A 26,040-nucleotide genomic window follows, 5' to 3' on the forward strand; every position below is an offset into this window, starting at 1 on the left:
CTATGTTTTGCTTCCTCTAATTTTCTTTTTCTTCTTCTAATTTTTTGGTAACACTTCCCTGTTCAATGGCTCTCTTCCAACTATATCATTATTTCTTTATAGTAAGAATCCCTACATGAAGCAAAATAAAGCAGCACTGTTTAATCATGCTTAAAATAAGGGAAGAACCTTGTCTTTCAAGTAGATTCAAGTTGCGTATGGTTTGTTTTACAAAAATTAAAAATGGATTTTACCTGGTTTTCTTCATCTGAGACTTCAGCAATCTGACCCACTTCCAAGACACAGTTTCTGTCCTCAATGAGTGAAGAGACACAGATAAACCACCATAAACATGAAGAAATGCTCAGAGACTAGAATATTAGTAGCCGTAATGATCATACTGACTTTGGTTTCATTTTGAAGTCACCAGCAATTTTTATTTTATTGTGGTTATTTTTATAACATTGGATTTCTACCAGACTTTCTGTGTAGAAAAGAATGTGTTTGAGAAATATTTGATATGTGATTTGATCTTACTAAGCCTGCTCAAGTTCCCAAAAGTAATAATGTTGGAAAGCTGATATGCCCTGACTTAACCTTTTCCTCTCATTATATCTTGCTAGTAAAATTAGAGCTAGTGCCCCTTTAAGTGGTTTTCTCTCTTGTTAAAAAACAGCCAGCAGCAACAAAAAATGACTTAAAGATTCTTGTTCTTACTGCTAACATAATATAATTTTAAATTTTGTTTTCTCCCCTCTTAGAGAATTTCTCTGCTCCCCCTGATGTCACTACAACTACCTCTTCGTCATCATCTTCCTCAATACGCCCAGCAAATATTGATCTACCCCCATCGGGGATAGTTAAAGGCATGCACAAAGGATCCAACAGGTCCAGCCTTATGGATACAGCTGATGGTAGGCAGCTGTTTGGTAGTTAAATACAGTATGTTAGTTAAACTGAAAAAATTCAAATTATAAACAGCAGTGTCTAATGTCCAGCAGTGGTAGGACTTGTGACCTACTCACATAAGTCATTTCAGCTCTCTCTTTTCAAAGATACTCTGAACAAAAAGTATGGAAAAAGAAAAGCATGCTAGGAGAGAAAAGGGAGGTTAGATGGAATCTTTGAACAGTATTTAATAATAACACCATATTTTTACTCTTGTCATAAAAATTATCCTGTGTGTATACGTACCTATTTAGCCCAGCTGAAATAGAATGAGACTGTGAACAAAGGCCAAACATCATTAAAAATGAAAGCTCCTAAGAGAATTGAGGAAGAGAAATATTCCTAAAATCAGTTAATTTTAACTTACCATTTTTTCCCCTATAGGTGTTCCTGTCAATAGCAGAGTATCCACAAAAATCCAGCAGCTTCTCAACACTCTGAAACGACCCAAAAGGCCTCCCTTAAAAGAATTTTTTGTGGATGATTCTGAAGAAATTGTGGAAGGTAGTGGTAATAATACCAAACCACATATATTCCTTAGAACTTTTGTAAACAGTTACTGCATGTAGATATTATAGGATTTATGGATGGATAAGGCGTCATTTTTGGTTGAAGAGTTCATAGTTTTCTGATCTTTTTTCCCTTATCATTTATATTTTCAATCTCAGATGAAAAATAGAGGGAGAGGAGGGAAAGACAAAGAGATAACTATGGAACATAGAATTATCCTTGGAAATAAGTTTTTTAAAATTAGGAACAAGCACATAATTTTAAAAATTATTTATATTTATCATTATCTTAGAATAGTGTCAAATTCATCCTCAAAAGTTTGTCCATTTTTTTATATATATATATATATATAACCCAACCATTTTTGTTAAATCAGTCAGTCAGCACATATATAGATCTGTTTTAACATGGTGGATGATGGAAAAGGTTCATGAAAATATAGTCACTTCCTTCATGTTGTTTCCAATTTAGACAAAACAGACACTACAGTCGAAAACTGAGTTTAGTCAATAAGTATGTATCAGCTGGTACTGGCAACTTGGAGAAAAGAAGAAATCGGTCTCATCTGTATGGTTGGGGAAAGCTCCCTCGAGAAAGTGATAAGTGGTTTATTCACCCAACAATTTAAAAAATATTTAGGGATAAAATGAATCTAGAATTTAATAGAAGGATTGGGAAAGGACTGTGTGGGGGCATAGAAGGTGGCTGTTTGATATTAATAGTTATTAAAGGTGGGTGATGAATAGATCTAACTAAAAAAAGCCTTTGTCTGAAGAACTGAGCCTTGGTAGCTTTGCAGTCCATTTTTATGTCCTGAGACGAAGAACAGACTTTGATCGCATCAGACTTGAAGGGAACTAAGCGTGTTAGTAGACTCAACCCAGTCTTAGCCCATTTGGTGCAGCAGGAAGCACCAAGCCATGTGATGTATGAACTTACGATGAATTTTTCTTTCTTTTGGAGTCACTAAACTCACTGAACTATGGTCATCTTTCTTGCTGAACTGAATTTTCAAGTGTCTATGCCAGTAATAGCCTCTTCAGTCTTTCTAGTACTGTGTGTTCAGAAGGCAAATGAAAGTCAAAGTCTAGTAGGAATCATACTTGAGCAACATTCATTGGCCGAATAGAGCTAACAGCTTCCCACTAATGTTAAATAGGCAATGATTTTCCATTTAAATGACAGTTATCTTTGGAAGAGAAAAATACCTGTATGTCTTTGGAAGTCTGGAAGAGTATGCCCCAGGGTCTGCAGTGAGGCCTAACGGATGGCAATAATGTATAGACTTTTATGACCAAAACTGTGCTTACCATATATACAGCTTGTCTGTAAGAACAAAACTGTTTATTTAGAATCACAGGTGTTTATTTTTATAGTTAGTTGGTTTAGGGTCTGGGAATATGCAAACGTTATTTACCTAGGGTGGTGAGTTGGAAAGTGAAACTGTTAATTTTGTATCAGTATAAAAATGAGTGAAGACGTTTTAAGTTTTCCCGAATCTGTCATTAGATTGAGCTTTAACATGCATCTCATTTCATATTTCATTTGCCCTTCTAATACTTGCTGCTCATTCCATCCATTCTCTCTTCTGTGCTCCTTCTCTCATCTCCTGTTCACCTGGCTAATCCCTACTCTTCCTTTAAGACTCAGCCCATGCGTTACCTCCTGCAGGTGGGCGCCCTCGTCCTCTAAGCTAGGAGGCGTGGTCCTCTTCTGCCCTTTCTCTTCATATCTCTGTCATGCCCTGGCCGTGTGTGCTTTGCTCTGTGTGCGAGTGTGCTTCCCCACTGCATGCTGGATGCTCCTAGAGGGCAGGGCTCTGTACTGCTTGTACGTGACAATAATAGAAGCAATATTTATAACTATTTCATGTTAAAAAAAAAAAATAGAAGCAATAAATGTTTGTTCAAAGGATGATACATGCAGCATTTATCTTCTCAATGTTTATCACATCTTACATAACAGAGTTGACATTCAGTGAACACTTGACTTTTTGTTCCATGTGTAAACTATCCTTCCTGCTATGAAAATACAGGAATTTTTTTTAAGTTCAAGCAATACTTGTTTATTGTAAAAGATTAAGAGGACTTTAGTTTTGTCTCTGTGAAAAAGTATGAAATATTATTCACCTCTAGTTTCTGGAATTTACCCTATTATAAATCTACTGCTTAAAAAAATTTTTTTTTTGCCACACTACATGGGATCTTATTTCTCCCACCAGGGATAGAACTGGGGGCACCGGCAGTGCAAGCACTGAGTCCTAACCACTGGGCCGCCAGGGAATTGCCTAGTGCTTTTCTTTTCTCTCCCCCAAGTTCCATTCAATTTAGTTAACATCGATTAACCAACCATTATATATTAGGCACTAAAGGCAATGAGAAGAATGAGAACCATGTCTTCTCCCAGGGAACTCTCGTCTAAGAGGGAGAAAACCCTCTAGAGTAATAGAAGCTCTTAAGTGTCCTCAGCGCTTTAATAAGAGTGCACTCATGTAAAGTGTGGAAGAACTAAGGAAGGAATGGCCGGGCGGCTTCCCAGGGAAGGTACATCCTAAGAAGGATGAGTGCACATTCACCAAGAGGCAAGGGGTTGGCCATAGGAGATGTGCGCAGAGGGGTGGAGACATGGAAGGAACGTTGTCATTCACACCCCTTGTCTTCCTGATTCCAGTAGGTCACTATTGTATACCTGTTACTATATTTGCATTTTACAGATGAGGAAAAAGGAGACTGAGGTAACTCCTTTTGCCCAGGGTCACACTAGTAAAAAGTGAATATAAGCTTGGGTTTCCTGACTCACAGTTCCATGGTTTTTCATTAAACATAACCTGGTGAGGTAGATCCTGGCTCTCTAACATTAGACACAAACTAAAGATTTTAAAACAAGTTTACTAAAAATAAAACAACAACCAAAAAATAAATAAATTTACTAAAAATTGTAAAAGTACTAAATGCAAATTTATGCTTTGTGCTTCTTTGTTTGTTTGGGGATTTGCTTTGTCAGGGTCAGGATTTATTGCATAAAATGTATTAAATAAGGTTTTACAGTTATGTGGGGAAATGAATTAAGGCCCAGTTTGTGGATTACTGTTTCTAACAACGTCCTTTCTTTTCTCAGTGAGTTTAAGCCAGAAAAAGGGAAAGGGAAATATTTTAAGATTAGAGACCTCAGTTATGTTAGCTGGTATTTGTACTTCAGATCTTATGTTCATATAACCTGTTGGGGTGTTTTTTTGGTACAGTACCTCAGCCAGACCCTAACCAACCCAAGCCTGAGGGACGGCAGATGACCCCTGTGAAGGGAGAACCGCTAGGAGTCATCTGTAACTGGCCCCCTGCTCTGGAGTCTGCCCTGCAGCGCTGGGGCACTACTCAGGCAAAATGCCCCTGTCTGACCGCACTGGATGTAACGGGGAAGCCAGTTTACACTCTTACTTACGGTGAGTTTACATGAGTCCAGCTTCCTTTTCTCCTAATAAGCTCTTCAGATTATCATGGGTAATTTTTTTTTTTTATCTTGCTATGTAGTGGTTACTGTATTTCAGTAGATCTTTTAAACTATTTCAGTGGGATCCTAAGCTCCTAAGTATAGCTATTGCCAAATATTTTCTTTTGCTAAAGTGACTATTGTAAGCAGCTGTTACTTAAAAGAAGAGAGAGATTTTGTAGATTCACTGATGTTTAAATACCAGGAGAGGATTTTAGGAAGACAGGATTAATGGTGTATGGTAAAAATCAGTTTTATCTAAAAATTGAAGTTGATTACTTTTCACATCTTTGTCATTTACTTCATCCTGCCACTTGCACATAATAGGCACAGGCTTCTATAATGATCAGAGTGTCAGTACTTTTCCATTTAGTTTTATAGATTTTAAAAATATTTTTATTACGTTTTCTCTTAAGTAACAAGAAGAATGGATTCAACCTGGGCTGTGCAATTTTGTTCTAGTTTATTCAGACAGATTCCTCTTTCCTTTCTAAAGTGGTGTACATTGTCCACAGACCTCCATATAGACTATTTTAGAGAAGAAAAATGGTTTTATTTAAAGAATTGTACAGATTGACATGAGTTTTGCCCTTTGATGCCCCTCTGAATGAGTTGTGTATAAAACTAACATACCTGTGCAAAGTAAAATGATTTCTCTTTCAATTTCTTCATAATCTAAAGTAAGAATTTCTAAGGTGGTTGGGAAAAGGAGCAAGAAAAGGGGAAGAATAGGCTTTCCTCCCTAACATTGTTTTTAGCATTCATCTCAGGACCTGAACATTAATCTCATCCATATACCCTTCAAGAAAGCAGTGAGGTTTTTACATGTTTATTTAACATCTGTGAATATATCCACATGTTTCACATAATTTCCATTTCACTGAAATATAGTGGTATGGAATACTCAGTCATTTGAGTCATACTTCTGCTTTGCAATTACTTCAAGTATTCAATACCATATATGTAAGTGGTTCTTCAGAAAAGGCTTAGAAAGAAGTGGTCTTCTGATTTTCAGTCTTGTGATAAAAAATTGTTTCCTTTCTTTTAAGTATGATCAGCTTGCATCAAATTATTCTACAGATAGATTACATCAGAGAAGAATATGAAATATTGTCTAGCGTGAGCTTTTGGTGGTTTCCTTTTTGCTTGCAGACAAAACTGGCTTTCCTAAATTAGAGTGAACATAAAGCAGTTTTTGTGGGGAAGGCCTCTCTGTGTGTAGAGGGTGATGCTTGTCTAATGTATCGTTTGCCGGTGACAGATATCTTATTCATTGTGCTGGTGAACTGAGTGCCTTCTTATTAAAGCAGACCTGTGTTTTTCTACATGATTATTTCTTTTCTTTTTCCAGGAAAGTTGTGGAGCAGAAGTTTAAAGTTGGCCTATACACTGCTTAATAAACTGGGGACCAAAAATGAACCTGTATTAAAACCTGGAGATAGGGTAATTGTTTTTTTTTTTTTTTAGGGAGGTGATGTTTTATTGTTTTCTAGCATGCACATTCTGGACTTTTTTTGATGTACAACAGCACAATTTATAAAACTGTTATTCTTAGAAATTGAAAATCATTTGGGTTTTAATGTACAACAGCACAATTTATGTACCTGTTATTCTTAGAAATTGAAAATCATTTGGTTCCAACCCAGGTTATAATTCTTGCATTTATAGTTTGAAAAATAGTCACATGTCTCTTTCTTTGTAGCTCCTAATCAGTATACTGTTTTAAGGTACTAGTGAAAATAAAGAGAAACCTAAATCTGTCTGTAAATAAATATTTCAATATTTGGACAACAACAGTAGCAATCAAGATTATTCTTTGATATTTTTCTTTGAAAAATGCCCCATAAAACTTTAAAAACAAGTTTTCTGGAGTTTTACGTAGACAGGGAATGAGAGTTATGTTACTTCTAAGGAGGAGCAAATTTACATCATTATTTTTTCTTTAATTAAGGTGACATTAAATTTTATTTAATATTTAGAGGTTTTTTACACTTTCTAAATAAAAGTATTTCCAGTCATCAAGCATTACTTTTCATTTGGAGTTGTAGAATAAAACACCCAATGCATACACAACAGAATCCTTAGTAGGCTCATGATTACAGAATCTCCTAAACTAGCCTTTTAAAAATTCTGCATCATGGCAAAGGGCAGCTAAAGTAGACTTTTACTAATAAGTGTGACATGTGAGCATTTCATAATCTTCACTGAACCCTAAGAAGGTAGTTTTGTGTCTTCCTAATGACATGGACGCTTGTGTGCAGAAAGAAAATGGGTTGTTTAAATGTCTTTTGGAGTTAGTATTTTTTTAGAACTCTGGAAGGTTCCCAATTAAACTTATCTTGGGAGTAAGTTAAGAGAATTTGAAAGTGAGAGAAGGGAAGACAGGGGTCCAGTGTTATAATTAAGTTTCGGATGTTAATCTGTGAGTATCCAAACCAAGTAACAAGCTCCGCAATGATCATGACTTCTGTCTTTTTGCATCTCTTGAGGAAACTAGGGAGAGTCAATTGTCCCTGTGATGCATTACAGGTGAGATCACAGGTCTGAACATATTATGGAGGTTTCACTGTTTACCTTTTTTAAGTGAATTCACTTTATATTCATAAAGGTTTCTACCAGTGATGCTTAAACTCCCATATGCCTTCTTGCTAGAACACTTGGATTGTTGATTAAATTAGTAAGGATCTAATGCAGTGAATTTGTTAAAAAGTATTTGGGAATTCCCTGGTGGCTCAGATGGTAAGGAATCTGCCTGCAATATGAGAGACCCAGGTTTGATTCCTGGGTTGGGAAGATCTCCTGGAGAAGGGAATGGCTACCCACTCCAGTATCATTGCCTGGAGAATTCCGTGGACAGAGGAGCCTGGCAGGCTGCAGTCCATATGGTCTCCAAGAGTCAGACACGACTGAGTGACCAAAAAAAAAAAGAAACCGTAGTTTTGCTTAAGGTTGTAATTGAGTTCTTTCATTCTTGTAGGTTCATCTCTGAGAGAAATAAGACTTATTCTTTAATATGCTCATCTCTCTAGAGAGATTCATCACATTTATTTTATTGCTTTATCCCTGCACTAAAGTAAATTACCTTAGGTTTTGTAAGTAATTAACTTACTACTTAAGGTGAGTTGTTTATTGCTAAATCACCAATAGCATTAAGTGAAACATTTCTTATGGTGATGATGATAAATTACATTATAGTCTCTAAATTGTGCCTTGTATAATCGTGGGAATGTCAGAGATCCTTTTAGATTTGTGCATCCTTCTCAATAACTTAATTTTCTTTAGGCTATTAAATAGTTTGACTTATTGTCTTCATGATAAATACCATATATAAGTGTACTACTTAGAGACATTGAAAGCATTGGTCTGCTTTTATTCCTCTGTTATTGAATGTCATTATGCCTTTTAGGTAGCCCTGGTTTACCCCAACAATGATCCAGTCATGTTTATGGTGGCCTTTTATGGTTGTCTCCTGGCAGAAGTGATTCCAGTGCCGATAGAGGTACCTCTTACCAGAAAGGTAATGCTGCTTAATTTAAGAGGAATGTAGCCTGATGTAACATGGCAGGCATCGAGGTTCTTGGATCAGTTGACTCAGTTACAACACTTAAAGGGGATTCCCTGGTTGCTCAAACAGTCAGGAGTCTGCCTGCAATGCAGGAGACCTGGGTTCAGCCCCTGGGTTGGGAAGATTCCGTGGAGGAGGGCATGGCAACCTACCCCAGTATTCTTGCCTGGAGAATCCCATGGACAGAGGAGCCTGGCGGGCTACAGTCCATGGGTTCCCAAAGAGTCGGACATGACTGAGTGTCTAAGCACACACCACAGAACACTTAAAACAGTCTGACCATTTTCCTAAGTACTTAACTTCACTTTCTAGAAACAGGGAAGTTGTAGAAAATTTATGAATATTTTCAAGTTTCATGAAAATAACCTGTTTTCAACTAAGATAGAATTTTTATAGTATTATATATATATACCACTTAAAAATTATGGGAACATACTTGACTTTTCAACAATTAGCTTTTATAGAGAGTCCCACTCTTGCTTCAGAGACTGTAAGTAATCCACATTTATAGTAGGTGGAATCTTTCTATACGAGCATTTTCCTTAACATCTAAGATTTCTATTAAGTCCAAGTGTGATGCAGTGATGTTGTGTTACTACTCTGGGATATAGAATTTACTTTGGCAACACATCAGCCCTACTAAAATGAAGCATATGTAGCAAATGTCAAAGTTTTACCAAGTGATTTCTCCATGAGCTGTTTGACTTTAATTTTCTCATGCAGTTTATTATTGAGAGTTGATGGTGAAGACAAATATGGTGGAAACTGTAGATTTACAAGAAAAGAATTTTTTTTCTGAAAGGAATAAAAAATAAAATGAGTAGCATCCCTGAAACTCTGGTTGATAGAAGGAAGTATCTTTAGATTGGTCAGGAAATCATAGGGTTGTTCTTAAATTATTAAGTTGGCAGTGTTTATGTGGTTTCATAATGATACTTTTAAGATGACATTTTAATGGAAATGCTTTAGGCTGTATCTTTTGGTTTTATTTCTCTGCTGCTGTTGTAAGGCTTAAATCTACCTCCTTCAAAACAGAATAAGAAGAAGTATATGAACTTGGGTATAATTGTCCATTTACTTTCATTGTAAATTTGGACATTTGGTGTCCATTTACATTATTTATTTTGTTCTGACCTGAATTGTTTTCCTTTTGGATTTGGGGTTATGGCTAGGTCAGGACAACTTAACCATGTTCACTTTTATTTCATTTCCTGAGATTAATTTAGAAGAGGAGCATTGCTGACCTTTGAGTAAAATGGCCACATTTGGCTGGTGGAATTCATCATTAGCAGCGTCAGATTAATAAAACATGGTTTGCACTCAGGAAATCATTGTGCTGTAGCAGTTATTTGGAAGAACATATTGTCACTGCAGTGATTTTGACAGTTGCCAGATATCAGGGGGATTTCATGAATGTATTGCGCAAGTGCCAGAGCATTACTAAGTGTCAGATTTTGGGCTTGGGTGTGCTCATGTTCGCTCCCCTACCATGTTCATTATCTTTTCTCCACAGGATGCTGGGGGGCAGCAGATTGGCTTCTTGCTAGGAAGCTGTGGTATTGCCTTAGCTCTTACCAGTGAGGTTTGTCTAAAGGGATTGCCAAAAACTCAGAATGGAGAAATCGTACAATTTAAAGGTTGGTAATATTTGCACCTGATTTATCAGTTAAAAACTAATGTTGAGTGCTTTAATTAGTGTTTTAATTTAATAGTAGCTAAGTATTTAACATATTTTCTTATTTAATTCTCACAGTCTTATGAAGTAGGTACCATTATTATCCCCATTTTACAGGTGAGGAAACTGAGACACAGAGAGGTTAAGTAACTTGCCCAAAGTCACAGCTAATATATGGCAGAGCAGCGATTTGAACCCAAATCTGTCTGATTCCACAGCCCACACTCTTAACCTTTATGCTGATGGTTGGAAAAGCTACCACTCTGTTCACTAAAACTAAATGCTACATGTAGAGACAGAGGATAGACCACTAACCTCAGTGGACTTCCACTGCCAAATGGACCTCCCAGTTGTTGAGGTAATGTCAAGGCCTGGTGTTAGCATGTGGAACGGTTGTGCTTTTGAAAGAAGGTATAAATGTCTGATGATTTATCACTAAACACTAAATGAGGTATTTTCTTGGTTATAAAATGATCTTGATTTGATCTCTTGATATTTAAAATGGCCAATTCATTGTGAATTCCTTTTCTGATGGCTTAGGCTATTCAATTTTTATTTTGGGTTTGGTTTAGGTTGGCCCCGGCTCAAATGGGTTGTAACAGATTCCAAGTACCTTTCAAAGCCACCTAAGGACTGGCAGCCCCTCATCTCACCTGCTAGCACAGAGCCAGCATACATTGAGGTAAGTCCCAAGTCTGGGACATACATTCTGGCTTTTCCTTCGGCTTTGGTTGAGGTCTCATAAAATTTAAAACTAACTTTTTGCAGTTTTAATGTTAGCAGGTCCCCTTGGTTTGTTAGATTGCCATCTTTTGCCCCATAAGATGCTTTCCAATGGCCCTTCTGTCCCAATTATTTTGAGCATAACTACCTATTCATGAGAATGACAACAAAGAAATTGACCCTTGTCATGTAAGAAGGTTACAGAAGACTTTGAGAAGTTCAGAGGTTTAAGAAATGATTTACTGGTGGAGGTATTTCTCTGCTGCTTTGGGGATGTGAGTGGTAGGGGTGAGGGAGGATGTGAGAGACTGAAGAAATGAGGAGGAAAAATAGCTGTGCTTGAAAAGAACAAATTTAACAGATGAAGAGCAAGAAGAAACAGATGGCTGGAGTGTTTGGTATTGAAGGTTATTGTGGTTGCGTGATTGATTGATGACATAATCCAGTTGAGAGATTAAGTCCTACTGCATACCAGGCACCAGGCCAAGTGCTTTAAATGCAGTAGCTCAGTCAGTCCTCACAAGTACCCTGTGAGGTGGTGGGGTGAGGGGGCTGTTAGTAAACCTGCTTAGAGCTAAGAAGACTACGACTTAAACTAACTTGAGTCACCAGCCAAACGTTTGTCTAAAAACTTTGACTCAAAAATGACAGAGCTGGAACTCAGATTCCCATCTGTTGCACTCTAAAAGCTGTGCCCTCAAGTACTCTGCATCTTGCTTGAAACAATGTTAGTAAATGTTCAACAACTGTTTGCTAAATTAATGAATAAACATCCATAAATTATTTAAAAAAAAAAAGAGAGATTTTGGGAAAAAATCCCCCCAACCGTGAGCCCTGGCTTCCTTGATAGCTCAGTTGGTAAAGAATCCACCTGCAATGTAGGAGACCCCAGTTTGATTCCTGGGTTGGAAAGATCCGCTGGAGAAGGGATAGGCTACCCACTCCAGTATTCTTGGGTTTCCCTTGTGGCTCAGCTGTTAAAGAATCCGCCCGCAGTGTGGGAGACCTGGGTTCGATCCCTGGGTTGGAAAGATCCCCTGGAAAAGGGAAAGGCTACCAACTCCAGTATTCTGGCCTGGAGAATTCCATGGACTCTATAGTCCATGGGGTCACAAAGAGTCAGACACAAGTGAACAACTTTTGCATAAAAGGAAAGAGAGGGACTTCCCTAATGGTACAGTGGTTAAGATTCTGTGTTTCCAACGCAAGGACAGGTTTGATCCCTGGTTGGCACCAAGATCCCATATGCCATGCAGTGTGGCCAAGAAAATTTAAAAAAAGAAAAGGGAAGAGAGTGGGCAGTAACTTTAAGAGGTAACCTGCTGATGTTGGATGGAAGAAGGATTGCTTTTAGAGATGAAAGGGATTTGAGTATGTTTAAATGACAGACAAGTAAACAGGCAATTAAAATACTAAATCTAGCAGTCAGCTCTCAATCCATATCATCTCTCAGTGATGACATGGTTCATCCCTTCATCCTCCTTAAAACTGTTCAGTGGCTTCCCTGACTACTCACTGACCACTCCTTTTCAGGCTTCTTTATTGGTTCTTCTAAAAGGTGAAGGGTCCTTTGTTATGTGGTTGCTGCTTAGCTCTCTGAGCATGTAGAACTACTGTCCTAAACATTTCCAAGCTTCTGCTGTTCTGAATGAACTTGCAGTTTTCATTGGAATCCTCTTATTATCTGTAGGACATTGCTAGTGGGTTTCAAGTGTCCTGTGGGTAATAGGAAGCTATCAAAGTGTTGTCAGCAGAAGAGTGCTAAGAATAAATATGTGGTTAAAAGATGTATCTGTTTGGTGGGGTTAAGATAGGAAATGAGGAGCTTTGGCAGTTATCCAGGTGAACCCAAGTTCGTGGAGATGGGGATGGAGAAAAGCAGATAGATGGAGCTGAGATGCAGTAAGGAAATAGAAGAGGCAGGACTTAGTGACTGACTCTGGAGAGGGAGGAGGCAAGAAAGACATGCAGGTTTCTGACTTGGGCAACTGGAGAGATGATGGCATCCTTCACTAAGATAGAAAGTACAGCAAGAGGGACTTCCTTGCTGGTCTGGTGGCTAAGATTCCACTCTCCCAGTGTGTGCCGCAACTAAGAGTTTACATGCCACAACTAGAGATTCCACATGTCACAGCAAAGATCGAAGATCCCATGTGCCGCAGCTAATACTGGTGCAGCCTAATAAATATATTAAAGTAATTTTTTTTTAAAGTGATGGCAAGAAAAGTTTTCATGGGTGAGGGGTGGAGAGGTGGTATTGGTTACATTGGGTTTCATGGGACTATGGGTCAGTCACGGTGATGAGTTGACCCTCCAAGTCTGAATCTCTGGAAAGAGGTCTGAGCTGGAGATAGAGAATTGAGAGTCATCAGGAGTGTGGTACCCTGATGGATAGAAGTGAAAAGAAGGCTTCCCTGGTGATACAATGGATGAGAGTCTGCTTGCCAGTGCAGGGAACCTGGGTTCAATCCCTGGTCTGGGAAGATTGCACATGCTGTTGAACATCTAAACCCATATGCCACAACTACTGAGCCTGTGCTCTAAAGCCCAAAGCTGCAGCTGCTGAGCCCATGTGCCACAACTGCTGAGCCTGTGTGCTGCCGCCACTGAAGCCTGTGCACCTAGAGCCTGTGCTCTGCAACAAGAGAAGCCCGCACTGCATCTAGAGAGTAACTCGCACTCGCTGTAACTAGAGACAGCCGGTGCACAGCAACAAAGACCCAGTGCAACCAAAAATAAATAAATAATTTTTTTTTTTAAGTGAAAAAAGAGGAGGAAGAACAGGACTTTCAGGGAATGCCAGCATTCAAAGGATGAGCAGAGAGAGTGAAGGGAAGGGAGAGAGAGAATGTTGAACAGGAAAGAGGAGTATCACAAAAACCAAGAAAGGAGAAAGTGTCAAGAAAGGTGTCAGAAATTACAGAAAGGTCTGATACAGTGAAGTGTGCAATATATGCTTTTGATTTAACAATAAAATAAAAAGTGACTGATCTTGGTAAAAAGCAACTTGAGGAGGATCGAGCAGCTTCGAGGTAAAAGCGAAATTACAGCTGATTGGTCTGGAGGCGTGAATAGGCCGTTTCCCAGGCTCCCCTCCCCGCCAGGAGCCACTGATAGACTAACACGCCTTTGGCTCTGCTTGCCTTGTATTTGATGCTGTGCTTCTGTTAATGCAGCCCGAATCACTTGTTTGTTTCAGCTTCTTTAGCAGCCACTTCACGCTGATTAACTAATTAACTAATTAAACTTTGAAGAATTTTTCACACCTGCTTTTGTTGAGCTTTGTCATTCCCTAGTCCTGTCTTTGTGTGATTGAAGTTTCGGGCCCAGTCGCCTAGCCTCAGATATTTATATGAAGTGTTAAATTCAGCCCATTGTCATGGTTTTTCTAGGTCTCATTTATGGATTCTAGTTTTGTCATTTGAAATAACCCATTTTATTGTTTCTTGTGTTTTTGTTTTCTGTGGTTTTTTTCTCCTAGTATAAAACAAGCAAAGAAGGGAGTGTAATGGGAGTTACAGTGTCCCGCCTTGCAATGCTGTCTCACTGCCAAGCTCTGTCCCAGGCCTGCAATTATTCTGAAGGTCAGACTTCACCCCGTGACTGGCTGCACTGTGAGCTCAGATCTCTGTGACTGCGAGCCCTCTGCCCGGTGACTGGACTCCAGTTAATGACCGCATTCAGAGGAAAATGTTCTAAGACACATTCTTGGCTCGCTTTTGCTTTCTTCTTTTTCACAAATATGCTGTAATTTAAAGGAACAAAAATTCTGGGCAAACCAAATATGTAAAGAATGATTTCTAGAGTGCAGAAATAGAGAGCTAATTAAGTCCGTGTGTTTATTAGCTGTGGAATGTCAGGTACCTTCATCTCCCCATGCATATAGGGCTGTCACCAGCTGTAAGTTTGGAGTTAGAATCAAAAAAATTCTGCTACGAAAAAGCACAGATTAAAACACAAAATGTATTCTGGATTGTTGGACTTTAGACGTGTTGATAGATATCGCATAATGACGATTTCCCTTAGAATGTTCTTCACAATATTAATTATTTTAGTGTTTTATTTATTTCTCATAGAATGAAACAAGTTAATACATGCTCCTTATGGCAGCATTATACAGCCACATTCTTGTTTGGTTAAAAAGTATATATATGTAATAAAATCAATCAAAATATCAAAAGGAGTTGATTGAATCATCAGATAGTCATATACTGGGTTATAATCTGAGGTTTCAAAATTCAGGTTCTTAAAGATTGTTTCAGTATATCATTAAGTGGAAACAAATCAGATACAGAGCAGTTTATGCCAATTTTGTTTGTCAGATATCTATTTCTATACAAGTATATAAGCTTAGAAGCATATGTGCATGTATATAGATACGATATATAGATTTATACATATACCACCATTTTTTATTTTCTTTAGGAAGTATAATTTTCTACATATGCTTGTGAAACTTCTGAAACAAACATGTGATCCTCATATAATTTGGAAAAAATTATTATCTCAAAGACAGTGCCTAAGTCAAGGAATTCCAAATTCATTGTGTCATCTGTGACCACGTCACCCTATGATCACTTCCCTAGCCAGTTTGAGGGGACCCTCATGTGATCAGAAGACCCTTAGAGCTTTTAGTGGCTTTTTAAAAGTACCAAGTCGGTTGTTTAATAGAGGCAAGTGACAGAATTTTGCTACTTAAACTAAAGATAATTTCCTTATGTTTTTTTCCTGTTTGTTTTTTCTTTTTTCTGTTACAGGAGAAACAGTGGTAAATGTTCTAGACTTTAAGAAGGATGCTGGGCTGTGGCATGGCATGTTTGCGGTAAGCTACACAGAATCAAGAGCTTTATTGTACTTATGATTCAGATCATTGTGTGTACTGTGTAACCACAGCATCTCGCGGTGTTTGTATGAAATTTAAGCTGCCGAAAGATCAGTAGTATTTTCCAGGGGAATTTAATTTTGTGATACTAATGGTAATTTTTTTTTTAAAGGAGAATGTAATTCTGTTTTTTCTTCATTGTGTGGTTGGTCATACCCTTCATGTAATAGTATGTAGAGGAACTTAGGATCCAGAATTTTTTAAATATCTACTATGATAGCTCAAAGCTTAAATATTCTATCTGTGACTATATGTTTTTCAAAGAACTCTGTTTGCGTTACCTCTTCTCTTTTCTGAAGAACAGATTACCTAAGTATATCTAGGACTTTGAAGCTGTGGTTAATAATATCTAACTTTCTGTTGGACAGAATGCTTGAATGAGTCCATGTTGCAATGAAAGAATATTGTAAACAAGGTAGATCGGGCTCCTTTCCACACTAGAGGAACAGGTACCATGCTAAGGGAGTTAGAAAAAGGTGACTTCTCCCAGCTATGGCCTCAATTTTTATGAAAGAGGTAACAGTTGAATTGGACTGAGAAATGAGTAAGATATAGTGATATAGCGGAGAAGGCAATGGCACCCCACTCCAGTACTCTTGCCTGGAAAATCCCATGGATGGAGGAGCCTGGTAGGCTGCAGTCCATGGGGTTGCTACGAGTTGGACACGGCTGAGCAACTTCACTTTCACTTCTCACTTTCATGCATTGGAGAAGGAAATGGCAACCCACTCCAGTGTTCTTGCCTGGAGAATCCCAGGGACAGGGGAGCCTGGTGGGCTGCCGTCTATGGGGTCACACAGAGTCGGACATGACTGAAGTGACTTAGCAGCAGCAGCGTAGTCATATAGAGATTTTTGGGAGGGTGAAAATGGAGGGAGGCATTTCAAGTGGGAAAAGTTTCTTAAGGAGCATTTTGATTAGGAGGGAGGAGAGAAGAGATACAGGACCCTCAGGACCTTTGAGAGTATCTTGTCCAACTTCCTCACACATTGCAGGAGACTAAGAAAGAGTAGGAAATGAAGCCCAGGGAAGAAGAGTGTTTCCCTTTTCTCCCAGGATCCCTCAGATTAGTAAAAGCCTTATTCCTTGAGCCATACATGCTTTCTAGCTCTTCTCTGAAGTCCTTCCCATTCCCCTACCCCCCTTTTTTTTTAATCAAAATTAAGAAACCCTTGTGAGGAGTTAGAGAGAATCTTCTCTCTGTGATACACAGAGCAAGATAGGGACATGTGTGAAGAATTAGTTATAAACACCGTTCTTCCCCTGAAATCCAAGTTTGTCACCATAACTGGAAACTTGGGGGAGGGAAGAAAAAGAGGTTTGCAGTGGTATTTTGGTATCTTTGGACTGCTTAGGTGGTGCACAGAATGGCCAGTCTAAGTACCAAGGCTGGATCTCTTTGGGGACGGGAGTCCTGGGTATGTTCTGCAGGAGAGACACCAAATTGCATGACCCTCTCAGATTGTTCAATTTTATCTACCCAAACACCTAACAGGTCTAGGCAGGATCTCCTGTAAGTGACAGGTAAACTTTGCTTTCCTGCTTTGGAAGACCCAACCCTTTGTGGTATGTAGTATGTGCTTATGCTTGCATAAGCATATTGAAGGAAGGCACTTAGAGGGTTGGAGGGCAGTTGGCAGTTGTCTGTTCAGCTTAAAAAGCACACATCCTGTGACTCAGTGGTACAACTTTTCTGTACCTACCCTAGAGAAACACTTGCGCACGTGCTAGGGAAATGAGTATAAATATGTTCCTTGAAACGTTGTTTGTGATTGCAAAAAGTTTGTCAACAATAGGGAAATACCTAAGTAAACTCGATATAGTCATACTATGAAATACTATGCAGTAGGTTAAAAAAATATATAGATCTCTTACACTGATACAGATAGATTTCATGATGTTTTGGGCTTCCCTCATGGCTCAGACGGTAAAGAATCTGCTTGCAATGCAGGAGACGCAGATTTGATCCCTGGGTTGGGAAGACCCCCTGGAGAAGGAAATGACAACCCACTCCAGTATTCTTGCCTAGAGAATCCCATGGACGGAGGAGCCTGGCAGGCTACAGTCCATGGGGTCACAGAGTCAGACACGACTGAGCGACTAACACTTACACAAATATGCATAGATTTAGCTCTAACACAATTTAAGTGAAAAAAAAGGCAAGTGGCAGATACATGTATAGTATGTTGCCTTTCATGTTAAAAATACTTTTCTATTTCTATGGGGAAGAATATACATATAGATACCTATAAAAATGAATGGAAGGATCCATGGCAGATTCTTAACAGTGATTATCTCTGAGGAGGAGAGGAGGGAATCAGGTTTGAGAATAGGTAGCAAAGGAGGCTTCAACCTTATAGTTAATATTTTAGATTTTTTTCAAAGAGCATTAGTGTTTGAGTATTATATGGTTAAAATTGTTAACAGAGTATCAATTCAGTTTTAAAATGCTAAGTGTTTATTAGATATTGATTACTTTTATCTTTCTTTCCTTTTCAGAATGTAATGAATAAGATGCATACAATTAGTGTACCCTACTCTGTTATGAAGACTTGCCCTCTCTCTTGGGTCCAAAGAGTACATGCTCACAAAGGTAGTTACACATAGCTTCTAAGCTTTAATTATGTGACTGTTTGAGATTTCAGGGCTTTTCAAATTGGTCTTCTAAAGACATACTTCTCTGCCTTGGAACCTTAACAGAGTTTAGAATTTGGTTACTATAAGATTAGATGTGCTGTCTAGTTCATCTCAGTTGGTGGCCTTTCTGGAGAACTGAGATGACTGTGTGTGAATCTGAGCCTGAATTAGATTTATTGGATGCTCTGGTGCTCGATCCTTCCCTGGCTTGGACACGAGGCCTGTCTGTAGGTCTCTGTGAGCAAGAGTCATGTGTCCGTCAGTCACTGCCGCTCAGAGCGCCTGGCCCCATTTCTTTGAGACCTTTCTTATTTTCTCTTAAGTGCAATTCATGATTCCTAAAATAAATGAAAATGTTTTTACTGTAGCATATTAATAGCTACCAAATTGAGCACGTGTGTGTGAACTTTACCGCTTTCGCATTTATAGCCAAGGTGGCTCTAGTGAAATGCCGAGACTTGCACTGGGCTATGATGGCTCATCGGGACCAAAGAGATGTGAGCTTGAGTTCCCTCCGGATGTTGATTGTGACGGATGGAGCTAATCCCTGTGAGTATTTCTGGAGTGTCAATCTGGGAATAGCCTTTCCTTTGGTAGGTTGAGGTTTTCGTCCCCTTTCCATAAGCAATTTTTTTGTTTTTAAACATCTGTATTGAGAGAGAATTCACATATCATAAAACTCACGCATTTAAAATACAGTTCAGTGGTTTTAGCATGTTCATAGAGTTATGACACTATCACCACTGACCTGAATTTAGAACATCATCATCCCCCAAAGAAACCCCATACCCATTAGGCGTCATTTCCCATTTCCCATCCTCTGTCCCTTAGCCCCGGGCAACTGCTAATCTACTCCTTGTCTCTATATATTTACCTCTTCTGGACATTTCACATAAATGTAGTCATGCTATATGTGGTTTTTTCTGACCAACTCCTTTCACTTAGCATATTTTCAAGGTCCCTCCATGTTGTAGCCTGTGTCTGGACTTTATTCCTTTATACTGCCGTATAATATTCCTTTGTATAGATATATTACATTTCATGTAGTCATTCATCATTTGATGGATCTATAAGCTTTTAAAAGCACTCTGTTCTCACTCACTTAGATCCTTTCTCTGTCATGTAACTAAAAAGAGCAATGAGGAAATAACTTATTATAACCAAGTGTCTGGACTTTATGTAAATTCCCTGTCAGTAAATCAGAAGAGTTCACAAAAGCTTTTAGAGACCTTACTGTGTTGCCTCCTTTTCCCAACAAGCACAAACATCCTGAGCCTCCATAGGGTAGAATCAGGTAGAGCATCAGATACTACTGTGTTCTTTGCCATCAGTGAACTTTTGTCAGCAGTCACAGCGACCATCCTGGTATAAAACACAAGCCTGGGACTGACCTTAACAAGAAACAAGCCATCGAGTACATGGAAAGGATGGCGCTGAGCCAGAATGTTAGTAATGCACTGGCCACAGTGCAGCAGTGGCTTCAGGAAGAGTTGCTTGCTTCCATTGCCTGCAGCGCACCTCTGCTGTTGATTGGGCAGTTCAGTAGGACCAGCCATATTCCATGCTGTAACTTTTAAATAGTGTCAGTGACCTTTCATGAGCTGGACAAGCATTTGTTTGTCCTTGAAACCTGTCAACCACCTCAGAGACGCAGTAAAATACTTGCACAGAATTAATGGCTTGCCAGGTGGCTCCATGGTAAAGAATCCACCTGCCAATGCAGAAGACACAGGAAATGCAGTTTCAATCCCTGGGTCAGGAAGATCCCCTGGAGAAGTGAATGGCAACGCACTCCAGTTTTCTTGCCTGGAAAAAAATCTCATGGACAGGGTCCTGGTGGGCTACAGTCCATGTGGTCACAAAGAGTTGGGCACGACTGAGCATACACTCACACAAATGATGTACAAATGTGTCAGCTTTCTGTTCTTTACCAGTTTCCTGCAGTAATGAAAATCAGACTTTCAAGCTTTCAGGTTGATCTGTTTCAACTCCTCAGGGTCCGTGTCATCCTGTGATGCCTTCCTGAGTCTGTTCCAAAGCCATGGTCTGAAACCTGAGGCCATCTGTCCGTGTGCTACTTCTGCCGAAGCCATGACTGTCGCAATCCGCAGGTATCCTTCAGAATGTTGGTGCTCTTGATGGGTGTTACAGCTCTGATCCAATGTGCAGAATTGACCGGGTGTTGACAAAGGGGTGAGGTCTAATTTTCTGCTTCATAAGCCTGAAAATGAAGATGACTTTGTAAAGCAATTTGAAGCATCTCATTTATTATTCCTACTATTGCCCTAAGTGTAACTAGGAAACTGAAATTTTATTTCAGCTGTTCTCATCTTCTATTTGTGAATTTAGTTCTTTTTCTCTCTTCAGAATCCTTAGTATCTTAGACAAGAAACATACTTGATCATAGCTTACATGTGGATACTACCTGTACATGTAGTACACTCAGGCCAATATATTCTTTTAGTAAACTATTTATTTATTTATTATTTGGCAGCAGAAGGTCTCAGTTGTGGCAAGTGGAATCTAGTTCCCTGACCGAGGATTGAACCTATGCCTCCTGCATTGGGAGCATGAAGTCTTAACCACTGGACCACTAGGGAAGTCCTCAAGCCAATATATTCTTAACAACCAATTAAATTTTACTTTTCCCCCATGCTTTGCAAGTGTGAATTTGATTAATTTGGCAGATTTTTAGTAGAAAAAATGAGGATTTTTGTTTGTGTGGTAGCCAAAGGAAATTTTTCTTTCTTCCATGTTCATACTTTTCTCTTAATAGCTTTTAATTTGACAAATTTGATAAGTTTATTTTGTCTTCAGACCTGGAGTTCCAGGGGCCCCATTGCCAGGAAGAGCCATTCTCTCCATGAATGGATTGAGCTATGGGGTAATACGGGTCAACACTGAAGATAAAAATTCAGCACTGACAGTTCAGGATGTGGGCCATGTGATGCCTGGGGGTGAGTTCTCAGGAGCGCCATTTGCTTTTCATAAGATGTGTCTTTAGAGATAGCGGAGGCTGATGAAATGCGATCCAAAACCAGGAATCCAAAATTTAGTATTTAGACTCTTTGTAAGAGTCTTACCTTCCAGCAGAATTGGGTGATTTAATTGTGAATGTTTCAGTTACAGTTGTTCACATGGGTAGCTAAACACTAGAGTGATACTAAAGTAGTCTGGTTTTCACTATAGTTACCAAGATGTTGGGCCGACAGAAAGTTAGAGTACTCTGCTTCCTGTGTGTTTGAGTTTGATCTGTGTAAGGGTAAATTAATTTAACCCGTTTCTTCAGACTTTGCAGTCATTTTTAATGTCAGTCTTTAAAAGCTTCAGTCTGCATCTATTGTATGTTTTGTTTGCTGAATTTAAAAAATTACCTTCAGGACCAAAAGATGGAAATTTCAGATATACCTATACAGTGTCAGGTCTCTTTTTAACATTCCTGTTTGGTATTCTAATTTAATGCTGCTCAATAAATGGGAAACTTTCCTGGGTTCTTTAGGATGAGGCTGTTTTTGTGAAGGTTTTCCAAGCTGTTCCTTGACTGTGTTTTCTGTACCCTAGGGATGATGTGCATTGTGAAACCCGATGGACCTCCTCAACTCTGCAAAACAGATGAAATTGGAGAAATCTGTGTCAGCTCCAGGACAGGAGGCATGATGTACTTTGGGCTTGCTGGGGTGACCAAAAACACATTTGAGGTACTTGATATTCACGTTGCATGGGGAGAATGTAGGGTCAGCTATGGCAGCTGAGCTGGCTGATGGGAAATAGACCGTGCAGCAGTTGGGAGTATGTGCTCCAGAGGCGGGGTGCTCGGGCTCCAGCCCTGAGAGCTACGGCCTAGACGGCCCTGGGTGAACTGCTTAACCTCTCTGCCCACTTTCCTTCTCTTTAAAATTGAGTAATCATAGTATCTACCCCAGGATTGTTGTGAGAACCAAATGAGTTAATGTTTATAGAGTGCTTAGACCAGCACCTGGCATGCAGAAAGTGTTCTTGTTTATCTCTTAAAAAGTAAGAGTCCTCACGGAAACACCCTGGTCAGTGTCCCATGGTTTGAGCTTTATAAATTAATTAATTAATTTTGGCTACTCTGGGTCTTCATTGCAGCACATGGGCTTTCTCTGCTTGCAGTGCTTGGGCTTTTCATAGTCGTGGCTTCCCTTGTTGCAGAGCATGGGCTCTAGGGTGCATGGACTCAGTAGTTGCAACTCCTGGGCTTAGAATGGCATGTAGAATCTTCCCAAACCAGGGATCAAACTCACGTCCCCTTCATTGGCAGGTGGATTCTTAACCACTGGACTACCAGGAAAGTCCTGTAAGCCCCAAGGTTTAATTCTGAGAGTGCAGTGAGAATGGATTCATCTTTCAAGAGTAGACTCAGGTTAGCCAAGCTTGTTAAGACTGATGTATTAAGGCAAATGTGCTCCAATAAAAATTAATTACAAAAAAATAGATGGATGTAAATTGGAATGCCAGCTTCCTAATGAAAAATGAAAACCTGGTCTGTCACAGGGGCAGATTGCTCTGGTTATTCAGTCTTTCAGTGAGAGAAATATTTATTGAGTGCCTTCTGTGTGTCTGGCACTATTTTCCATGCTTGTGGTTCGTCAGGAAAAACCCAAAACTCCTCAAATAGCTCATTTTTCAGTGAAACTAGTGCATCATTTTCCTGTAGGCAGTTCTGCATATGAAGCCAAATTGTAATGAAAGTCTGCCTGGTGAGCCTGGAAATCAGAACAGGCATGATTAATTGTCTGTATTTTCTAACTGGGATTAAGCTGCCTCAGGCTCCCTTTTAGGGAACAGAGAACTCCAGTTTGTGGGCCATGTTCCCTTCACATTAAACAGGGCTTATATGACCACTGCCGGTTTCAGTTCTTTTAGCTTCCCCTTTAGGCTTCCTTGATGGCTCAGATGGTAAAGAATCCGCCTGCAATTCAGGAGACTCAGGTTCGATCCCTGGGTCAGGAAGATCCTCTGGAGAAGGGAATGGCAACCCACTCCAGTATTCTTGCCTGGAGAATTCCATAGACAGAGGAGCCTGACAGGGTACTGTCCATGGGGTTGCAAAGAGTCAGACACGGCTGAGTGACTAACACTTTCACTTTTCTGTTAATCCAGACAAGTGGTTCTTAGTCTCAGTATGGTATGGCACATCTGTCTGCCATCCCATGTAAAAATCAGCACGTGTAATTATGTAATAATAGGTGTAAATGGGAGGAGAATCTTATCTTTATGTGTGGTGTGGTGGCTGAAAAAGGTTCCATCATCTATGTTTACACAGCCTAAAATGATATGATAGAAATTATTAAATATTTAAAAATTGTTTAAAGTAATTTATTACTAAATTAAATTTAATACCATCTTTTATTACCATCATCATCATCATCACTACTACATTCTTGGCTTACCTTCAAAACTTGTGACCACAACAACAACAACAAAAGAAAACAAAGCAAAAAACAAGTTGTGACCAATTCATAAACTCTTAAAGCACATGTTCACTGCCATTCTCTTGGCTTATTTTCACAGGCGACTATCTTTGCTAAGGGTATATACATTTTACTAATTCCAGTCTCACCTTATTTCTCTCTTAAGTGCTTGGACTACATATGTTTCCATCTGAGTTTTTCTTCATTGCACTAAATAAGATTCTCAAGCAGTGTTTGAAGTTACTAATAATATTTTAATACATTCCCCTATGAGGGCAAGTGCCTAGCCAGAATTCTCAGATTTAATACTAAGCTTCTAGGTCCATAGTGATGAAGACATTTTGAAATCTGCAGTAGGAATTTAATGACAGTGAAGTGGAATAAAAATCCTAACCAAAAAGGAAGAAAACTATTGCATTGATTTTGCAGATTAAAATTTTTCTAATATTTTTCTTACTGGATTTTTACATTTAAACCCTATGAGAATTTTCCAGTGTGGTTAATACTTCACTAGAAAAAGATCTAAAAATGGCTGGTTAGAAGATAAAAGTGAGTTTTAAAAATAAACTACTGGTAGGGAATTCCCTGCTGGTCCAGTGGTTAGGACACCTCTCTTTCACTGTGGAGAGCTGGATTCAACTCCTAGCTGGGGAACTAAGATCTCGCAAGCTACGTGGTGTGGCCAAGGAAAAAAAACTTTGGTGAGAAACACTTTGTAACACATATGAATACAAATAACTAATTTTCCATTGTCGTCACTTACTATTGATATGAGGCAAATGAAACTCTCCATGCCTCACTTTCTCATCTGCAAAATGAAAATATTCTGTCTCACAGGGTTTTCTTGATTATTTCTAAAGTATTTACACTGGTGCCTGGCACATGATAGGCATTTTAATAAATGTTAGGTCTTGTTATAGTTATTCTCTATATAAAAGAAAGAAATCTTAAAAATTAAAGGGAAATATCCAGTCAAATAGAAAAAATAGACAGGAGACCTGACTAGGCTATTCACTAAAGAAATACAAATGGCTGATAAGCAAAGGAAAAGAAACTCATCTGTGTTAGTAATAAAGAAATGCAGTTAAAGTAACAGTGGGATTTCTTTTTTTTTCCTACCAGATTGGCAAAGTTTGGGAAAATTGTTAACATATATTAGCCAAAGTATAGGGAAAGCATTCTAATGATATTGGTAGAGTGTAAATTGCTATGATAGTTTTGTAGGACAGCCTGTTAAAATTGAAAAGACTGATGCCTTTTGCACAAATGCACAGAAATAGGTACAGCAGTATTCAATAAAGCACAGTTAGTAATAGTGAAAAATTAAAGTGACCTACCTAGCCAGAAAGACTGGTTACATTCTAATAGTCCTAAGTCTGATGGTTTCTTGAGTACAGACTCTGGGCCAGGCACTGTGCTGATGTCTGCAAATCTGTTTACATTCCCTTGATCTTTACCCTAAGCCTGTGAGAGGCATTGGGAGTTCCATGTTATAGCCCAAGAAACTGAGATTTAGAGAAATGTAGGCACCTCCTCAAGACCCACATGACTAGTAAATGGCAAAGCCAGACATTGAATTTTTATCTGACTCCACACACTATGTTAGGCCATCACCACTGTGTGGTATATTATAGAATTCTTGTACAAAGGGAGATAGATTCACTATTACCAACTTGAAAAGGGATCCAAAATACATACACTATGTGAAACACATATAATACGTGAAAAAAGCAAGTTACAAAACAGTGTGTATTATGATCCCTTAAAAAAAATCTCAATATATTGATCTATGAATCTTAAAAAGTCTAGAGAGATAAACAACAAATTATAAATGTTTGTTATCTCTTAAGGGGGTGGGATTCCTGGGTTCACTATGTATATAATTTTAGTTTTCAACAAGCATGTATTACTCTTTAAAAGTTTTTAAAAGACATTTAAAAAATTAAATGCTTCTTTTTTTTTTTAAGCTAACGTTTTCACTTTGTTTTGCCTTTTAGGTGATTCCAGTGAATTCTGCCGGCTCTCCTGTTGGAGATGTACCGTTCATCCGGTCGGGATTGTTGGGGTTTGTGGGGCCAGTAAGTGATGTTTTCATGTTTGTTTTGGTGTACCTGATTCAAATATTTGTACTTTAGTTCACAGAACAAATTCTAATTAGTCCAAAAGTATTCCAGGGTCGCTTAACTTATATTTAGAGCAG

The 26,040-nt window shown here is 38.8% G+C and overlaps 1 protein-coding gene across 3 annotated transcripts in view; it reads left to right on the plus strand.

The window, feature by feature from the left end:
* DIP2B (disco interacting protein 2 homolog B) overlaps positions 1-26,040 on the plus strand; it is a 231,401-nt gene that overhangs the window by 165,834 nt on the left and 39,527 nt on the right. For 2 of the 3 annotated variants that reach the window (XM_045165461.1, XM_045165463.1), the window contains 15 exons: positions 741-893; positions 1,312-1,434; positions 4,679-4,876; positions 6,275-6,366; positions 8,330-8,440; positions 10,002-10,125; positions 10,736-10,845; positions 14,368-14,470; positions 15,644-15,708; positions 18,268-18,361; positions 18,835-18,954; positions 20,402-20,516; positions 21,223-21,362; positions 21,967-22,103; positions 25,838-25,918. In XM_045165461.1, coding sequence (XP_045021396.1) covers positions 741-893; positions 1,312-1,434; positions 4,679-4,876; positions 6,275-6,366; positions 8,330-8,440; positions 10,002-10,125; positions 10,736-10,845; positions 14,368-14,470; positions 15,644-15,708; positions 18,268-18,361; positions 18,835-18,954; positions 20,402-20,516; positions 21,223-21,362; positions 21,967-22,103; positions 25,838-25,918 — 1,766 coding nt within the window. The remainder of the gene's footprint in view (positions 1-740; positions 894-1,311; positions 1,435-4,678; positions 4,877-6,274; positions 6,367-8,329; positions 8,441-10,001; positions 10,126-10,735; positions 10,846-14,367; positions 14,471-15,643; positions 15,709-18,267; positions 18,362-18,834; positions 18,955-20,401; positions 20,517-21,222; positions 21,363-21,966; positions 22,104-25,837; positions 25,919-26,040) is intronic. The other variant, XM_045165462.1, reaches the window with a different exon arrangement.

The sequence above is a fragment of the Bubalus bubalis genome, chromosome 4 (genome assembly GCF_019923935.1).
Source record: "Bubalus bubalis isolate 160015118507 breed Murrah chromosome 4, NDDB_SH_1, whole genome shotgun sequence".
Classification (NCBI taxonomy): Eukaryota; Metazoa; Chordata; class Mammalia; order Artiodactyla; family Bovidae; genus Bubalus; species Bubalus bubalis.